Here is a 7,892-nt window from a genome sequence, read left to right on the forward strand (position 1 = left end):
CCAGGATTGCAGACTTCTGGTTTTCTGATAATTTCTCATTCAGCTTTCCAATTTAGCTATACAACCACTTAGTTACTGAGCTGAAATTAGTCAAAACAAGAGACTCTTTTAGCAGTAAGATCTGAAAAAGGTCTCATTTTAAGACAAGGAGAAATTTATTGTGTAGCCTGATATCAAGATTGCATTGTGTTGTGTCCCTTCTCTTAGCCCATGTGCACTTGAGATTGATTCCATTAAATCTTGTTGAGTGTAGGGAGTGTGTTAAGGTGCTAACATACTTGTGAAAATTTTGTGGACTAATTTTTTTGTCTTCTAGGATTTGAGCTTTGAGCTGGAAGCTTTAGTCTTGCTAGGTTTTTCTTCATTTGCCAAAGTTTGATTTATAATTTTTTTAATTATAAAAACTATATATATATGCATGTGTATGTGTATATATATATATATATGCTATATGTTAACTGTTTATATGGTATATGGGTTCTTCCTTATTTAATTGTAAATTAAGTATGAATAATAATAGTATTGTAGACTTAGTGAATATTTCCAGATTTATTTGTTTGAAGTAGCTAAAAATCTGTGCTCCTTTAGGCAGTAGCTGACAAAGAGGATAGGTATGCAGAAACAAAATTGCTCTGAAGCTTTGTTATGTTGTACATGGAAGGCCTGTCCATTGAAAAGGGAGCCCTTTTCTTTTATTTCAAAGGTGTAGTTTGCAGATTTCCAATACTGTGGGTACTGAAATCTGCAGTAACAGTAGCCTTTGTTTTCAGCAGAGAAAATGGTGCTTGCACTAAGTATGTAATTGTGAAATTTCTTCTCTTCAAATGTGAAGCCTCTTGCACTGGCCAAATGGAAGACAAGGCCTTCACAATTAAAAGGGCTGCTGTATAGAGGGGTTTATAATTCTTGATAGTGGAGTCTCTTGCAGCATCATCTCAGGTAGTGTGGTTTTACACTGCCCCTTACTGGGGCTCTCCCGTAGTGCAAGAAATAAGGAGATTTGGATATCCAAAAGTTTGTGCTGCTTTCAGAGTTTTTTGTAGTTTTTCCCCCAAGCTTTGAGCTAAATAAAATACAGTGCTTTTCTTGTATGTCAAAATGGCCTATTTATACTAGGAGTTATTTTACATTTTCTTTTTAGTATTTCCTGATATTCAGATGTTTCACTGTGTCCTTCAGGTTTTTTTTAAACCTCCCAGTGGAGTTTGGGGATATTGGTTTTTGATACAGATCCCAAGTGGTGGAAGCCATGAAAGCTTTGAATGAACTACCATTTGTCTTTCATTTTTAAACTAGTGACCAACAGGCATGTCTTTGGACCACATTGTCATTGCATTGTCATTTATCCAAATTAAAAGACCCTAAAGAATGAGAAATTAAAATCAGAGAGAATTTGGCCTGTTATTTCTACAAAGTGAGAGCTGAGTCCACTAGATAACTGTAAAACAGCCTCTCCATTCATCTTTGATAATAGTCTTCTCTGTAGAGTTGAGGACATTTTGTTTAGTTAAATGGGTCGCTTGGGCAGAGTGATAAACTGGGGGAAACAACACAGTGATTTTTAGATTTTAAAACTGCAAGGCTGATTTGTCTAATCAGCTCTGTTCCCATTGCAGGTGGCACATGTAGAGATCTTATTTAGGAGTTACTTTTGTATCTTGTACTACTGTCATGGAGTAATGTGAATCTCCTAGTATATTGTAGATTCTAATTAATTACCTTTTTGTTGTGTAGAAGGAAGATTTGAAGTGCTTTTAATTGATTGATACAATCAATTGTATTTTCAAAATTGATCTTGAAACTATAAAATGCCCTCATAAATTACTGCACTTATTTTGTATTTTAACTTTAACCTGTTTACATCTGACATGCTTTGTGGGGGAGGGCTCTTCAACATTATCAAAGTGCACTACTACTACCCACTACTTGGTGGGTATCAAAAAAACAAAGCACTGACCTGGCTAGACTCCCAGCTCCCCTTGTGATGCAAAGTACCCAACTGTAGGAACTAATTACTGTGGTTAAAAGATTTGTTAAAATGCTAAAATGTTTCTTGACAACCTGGGTGTGTAGCTGTACAGTGCTAAGTTTTAAACCTGGTGATTTGTATACTGGGCTTAATTTGGTGAAGGAAAAACCCTGCCAGGGCATGAGTAAAAGGCAGCAGAAGTAGCACTTGTTACTAATAGCCAGCTTCCCTCCTCTATGGTATAGAATAGTCTTGATGTGTAAAAGCTGTAATCCCCTTTGTAGAGTGGGGGTGGTGATGGACAAAGGGTGATGGATTTGCAGATGAGTATTCTGAGGAGAGGGGGTGATCTGTGGTGCATGGACTTAATAGGAGAATGTACAAAAATGTCCAGGAGAAAAAAAAGCATTAATTCTGAGAGTGTCCAAGGGTTAGGAACTGGCACTGTAAGGAAGAAATATACCATTAAAGTATTAAAAAAGAGTGTTTTTCAATAGCTTGCTGACATAATAGTCTGTTAGCCCTTGTTAACTCTATCGGGCCTTTCAAAGACCACATTCTAGTAGGACAACGTGGTTTGCAAAGACTTAAAATTGGTTGCACAGAGCAACTCTAAATCACTGTGACCTTGTGGTCTGCATAATTTGTGAGCTAATCTATAACTAATTGCTATGAAGAACTCATGTAGCCTAAAGAATGTAGTCAAAACAATCAATCTCCTAAAGCATGTGCGTTTGGATGTTCCTAACAAATTGTAAGGACATGGAACAGCTCTTTTCTCTGGTTCCTAAAACTATCTGTTTAAATGGGCACAATTAATGGAAGCGTTCTTGGTTACAGTTTGTGAGTGTTCCAGCACTAACTGGAAGTATCTGAAAGCTAATCTGATTACCCAGTTATCTAAATCAAGGGAGTGTACTCTAAATCCAAAATGGTTTTCTAAATTACTCAGTCTTCCTGGATCTACCAAAAGCTTAGTGTTGTTGAATGTTATAAATGTGTTTCTGCATGTGCTCTTAAAGGTCAGCATTTGGATGCTGCAATAAGAAGAAAGACTGAGATAGTGATATTTGTTTAATAAATTCTGTCTAAAAAGTCTGACTTCAAAAAAAGCTATGGGGTCAGAGAAAGGTTAGGTAGCCCTTGTTAATTTTAACTCTTTTATCCTGCCTAATGAAGGGAAGCAACATCATAAAGCTATTCTGCAGGCTGGAACTGTCAGTGCCATTACTAATTTTGGGGTTTGGTAAAAAACAAGACTGAATGAACCATGAAAAATAAGTTAATGATAACCTGATTTTGTATCCCATGTAGGTTTTCTCAAGTTGAGGAAGTAGCAGGGCATTTGGTTGGTACCTGACCCCAAAACGTATGCTCTACCTTGAGAAGAGCTGATGTGGGAGACATTTACCTTCACATGCTCCACAGTTCTCTGTATCAGAAGAATAAGACTCTGTGTGTAAGAGTGGTTCAAGATGATCATGTAACATTGCTAACACTGAAGGTCTCCTGAGAAGAACTGGCTTTGTAAGAGGCTTCTCCTTTCCTAACCTTTTTTTTTTTTAACTACTACTCTCAGAAACTACAAGCAAGATGCCAGCCAAGACACCTATATACTTGAAAGCTGCTAACAATAAGAAAGGGAAGAAATTCAAACTAAGGGATGTTTTATCTCCTGATATGATCAGTCCTCCACTTGGAGATTTTCGTCACACCATACACATTGGAAAAGAGGGACAGCATGATGTTTTTGGAGACATCTCATTTTTACAGGGCAACTATGAGCTGTTGCCTGGAAATGAAGGTGAAACCAGAGTTAGCCAGTCTGGTATCCACAACGAATTCTTAAGGGCAAACAGCACTTCTGAATCCATGTTTATAGAAACTCCATCACCAGTGCTCAAAAATGCTATTTCCCTTCCTGCTATTGGGGGGTCTCAAGCCCTTACATTGCCTTTATTGTCACCAGTGACATTTAATTCAAAGCAAGAATCCATCAGGTCATCCAGAAATCCTAGGCTTAGCTGTGAGCCAGTAATAGAAGAAAAACTGCAGGAGAAAGATAAAGATATGGAGGATGAAGAAACATACAAAGATGACATATGGGAGCAAAATGGTTCTTCTTCACATTCTACTAACAGTAGTGACAGTCACTCATCCAGCTTTTCTGAACGATGCACTGACTGGCAAACAATTGATTTACTAGACGACAGTCAGCTTTCATGTGAACTAACCAAGACAAAGACTAAGTCAGAAGAATCCCTTTCAGATCTTGCAGGCTCTCTTCTCTCATTACAACTTGACTTGGGGCCCTCACTTTTGGATGAGGTCCTCAATGTAATGGACAAGAATAAATCTTAGAACTGGTACTGCCTTGCTTCTTTTTAAGTGATTCACTTAAAAACAAACAAAAGACCACAGTTCAAAAGCAGATGCTTAAGAGTCAAATGTATTTGCCGTTGTATGATGAATTTTCTAAAAATATTCTTAAAATACTATTTTTTTACCTGTTGTTTTTCATGATTTTTATTATACTAAATTCTCATATCAGGAAGGTAAACTTTAATAATCAGTTTCAGCAAATATAAAATGTTTTTAAGTACCAGTATTAATGATCAGAAACTTAAGAAACAGTGTTTGAGGATTATACTGATTGTAACATTTGCTTAGTTCACTTCTACAGGCTTCTGAATATGTGAGAATCTCATGTCAGAAAGGAGACTGATGCCAATTATTCACTTATATAAATTATTACAATATCACTTTATATGTAGGCCTCTTCCTAGAACCTTGTGTTTAAGGGTTTATAATGTTTTTCTTCATTTTCTGTAGTACCATTTCTGTTATAAATTCACCATAACTACTTTCTCAGTCTTATACTACCACTCTGAATTCAGTTGTGAACAGTTTGAAGGCTTTTTCAGCTTGAATAACCTGGTCGAGAATCTCAGCTGCTTTAAATGAATATGCACGAATTTACACACGTTGAGGCTTGGGCCTGACATTGTATATGAAATGTTGTGTTGTAAACAGGTGACACATGCAAGATATTATGGTTAAATTATTTTAGAAGTTGATATCTATTTTCTGTGTGCATATTGGCTTTTTACTGCAGAGCCTACACATACAGTATCTAATCAAAATACTTGCTTGGCATTATTGGTGCTCTTCTGAAAATTGTATATTTGTGTGTTTGAAGAGAAATATGTATTAATAGCCCTTGCTTTTTTGTTCATTTATTTCCACAACATGCTTAAACTTGCAACTGGTTATTTTACTTTTTGAAGAAGGCACTCGTTATTCACAATGCTAGTGGTATGTGCAGCAACAGCCAATGTTTGCAAAGTGTGGATCCTTCAATACAGTACCTACATGGATTGCATAAATACCTTGTGCAATACAATAAAAACCCCTTTAAATTGCTATGTCTTTGTGATTCACTACACAGCCTCATCAAAACACAAAGTTTTGTTTTCAGCTATAAAGAAGCAGACTAGTTGCAGAAATATGAGACGAGTGGGCAAATCAGTTTTGACTTAATTCAGTTGATTTCTCCAGTTTATTTCCTGAGGTTTTAAGGCAAACTCCAAGCAGATAGGACCCTCTGGAATATATATACTGATTTAAAGTAATGGGAAATAGGAGAGTAATACTTTGGGCCCAGTGAAGTTAGTGGCAGAGTTCCAGTAGCTTTCATTGAAGTCTTTAGGTAAAATCCCAACACAGTGTGTAGACTGCTCTTCATTAGATAACTTTATTTATCTGTATCTTCCTATAAGAACATGTACATCATAGATTATTTAGTACATTAGTTCATTATTTATCCTTAAAATCAATGCCAAATAATAATGCTCCTTCAGCATGTTTTAGGAACACAATCTTTACACCTGTTAAACACATCTGTTAAAGTAGCTGCATGTCTCATTAATGCACAGTCTCCCATGTTATTCCTGTGAGGAAATGAGATGTAGAGTACCCAAGAATTGTGTTTATTTTTAAGATAATATTTAATTGCCTTTAACTTCATATTCTCTGTGTGTAAGCCTGTATCAAATTTCCAATGTATTCATAATCGAAGAAGAATGGTGATGGCTATGGTGCTTCTTCTGTTTTAGAAAGCAGGTTCAAAGCTCTGTTTGGACACATTTCTTATGGGACCTGGGGATTTAGAACCTAAGAAGAATTTAGGCCAAAAATTTCACTGGAAAAATCTGTCACTCGTTAGCATAGGGGAAGTTTGGGTAAAATAGGGAATTAGACATTTTTTGTGTAAACCAGCTTCAAATGCCATTATTAGAACATTAAAGTATTTGCTGAATGGGAAGTCATTATCTTTTAGGGCTTTCCAAACAAGTATTCTCTAGAAAGCAAAAACAGATTATATTAGCAGCTGTTGCAGTTGTGTAATTTTTGCTTTGTCCTGTTTTATACTTTATTTCCTGGCTTAGGCTCCTCAAAAGTGTCCCACTATTGCAGGATTTTTTGGTCTGTATTATCTTTTCTATGCTATTGCTCTCCTAAATTTGTAAATCCTTAAGTCTTGTGGTGATGATGGGTGGTCTGAACTAAAATAATAGCCATTGCTCTAGGCAAAAAAACTACTGTGTTGTGGAGAAGAACCTTTCCTCATGTCAAGAACAGGACCTTTGCACTGGCAAAGCAGATTTCATATTTCTTTAAAGCTGTCTTGTTACTTCCCTAAAAAGCTGGATCCCTGAATTGTTCAGATCTCCTCAGTCTTACATGTAAAGACCTAGAAAATGCAAAGTCAGTGCCCAGCTTCTGTTCTGCTTTGTGTAATCTGATGTCTCATCTGTCAAAATCAAAATCTAAATTTGTCAGATCAAAATCTAAATTAAAAAAAAAAAAGTTCTGCCCTCCTGAAGCCTTGATATAGTTTTAAACTGAAATTAGACTTTCAAGGAGGAGCTACATGTCAGTTTTCTGAAAAGTAATATCCTGCTGCAAGTTGGCCTTGTGGTTGTTGCATCAATTGGATATATATAGATATAGATATATATGTACAGCTAGCTATACATATATATGTGCACAGGGAGAGAGATATCTCCAAGTTGCCTAGGATATTGCATCAATTTTCTGTGTCTGTGGGAAGTGTGCTGACTGTACCACTGCGCAGAAGGTTCCACAGATGCTTCAAAAAGCCTTCTAGTATGTCAGAGGGCTCTTTCCCATCGCTTCTAACTGTGGATCTACAGTGGAGGCCTAGAGATGTAATCTGAAGGTGCTGAAGAAGAAAGCAGAGGCATATGCCTACTTCCTACATAAGTATTTGCGAAGTTTCACATCTGTGCAGTCCTGCAAGCTGAACTACACACAATAAAATAGAAAAGTGTACCTGAAAGTCCAATAATCATCCAATTCAAGAACCTTGGAACTCCTGTCCCTGTTCCCCAGCCAGCCTGAGGTGATCAGTATTGGGCTGAGGGTGTCAGTGGGAGGTAGAGAGGAGGTAAAATATTGGGAAGTACACAGCCCCACATGGATATCTGTCAGTTTCCAAGGACCAAATCCAGACACAGAAGAAAAGTCTCAACTGAAGGATGGAAAGCAGTTTGACAAGGAGGCTAGCAGATTCATTCTCTTGAATCTTCAATGTACTGAAGATACCTATTTAATTTTACCTGTTTATCCACAACATTACAAAGTGTGTACAAAATTTCACCATCCGGATTCGCTGCCAAATAGGTATAAATAACTGTACATTATGTGAATGTGACAGAAAAGGGAAGAAAATATAAAAAAATAAATCCAAAGGCAGTCAAAACCTTGTTTAAGGATGATTTTACTTTTTAGTCCTATTTCCTTTTTGAATTTTTTTGGTGTTAACAAGGAAGCTAGTTAAGATTAGAGATGAAGGATGTTACCTAATTTGTGTAGGAATTTCTCAACAACAGGAACAGAC

The 7,892-nt window shown here is 36.6% G+C and overlaps 1 protein-coding gene across 5 annotated transcripts in view; it reads left to right on the top strand.

Annotated features, from left to right (window-relative positions):
* The window catches only part of CDC42EP3 (CDC42 effector protein 3), a 28,564-nt gene extending 23,172 nt beyond the window's left edge, over positions 1-5,392 (top strand). For all 5 annotated transcript variants that reach the window (XM_021528103.4, XM_021528109.4, XM_021528107.3 and 2 more), the window contains one exon: positions 3,284-5,392. In XM_021528103.4, the coding sequence (XP_021383778.1) occupies positions 3,563-4,330 (768 nt within the window). In that variant the 5' untranslated portion in view covers positions 3,284-3,562 and the 3' untranslated portion in view covers positions 4,331-5,392. The remainder of the gene's footprint in view (positions 1-3,283) is intronic.
* The last annotated feature ends 2,500 nt before the right edge of the window (positions 5,393-7,892 follow it).

Source organism: Lonchura striata, chromosome 3 (assembly GCF_050655825.1).
Source record: "Lonchura striata isolate lonStrDom1 chromosome 3, ASM5065582v1, whole genome shotgun sequence".
Lineage (NCBI taxonomy): Eukaryota > Metazoa > Chordata > Aves > Passeriformes > Estrildidae > Lonchura > Lonchura striata.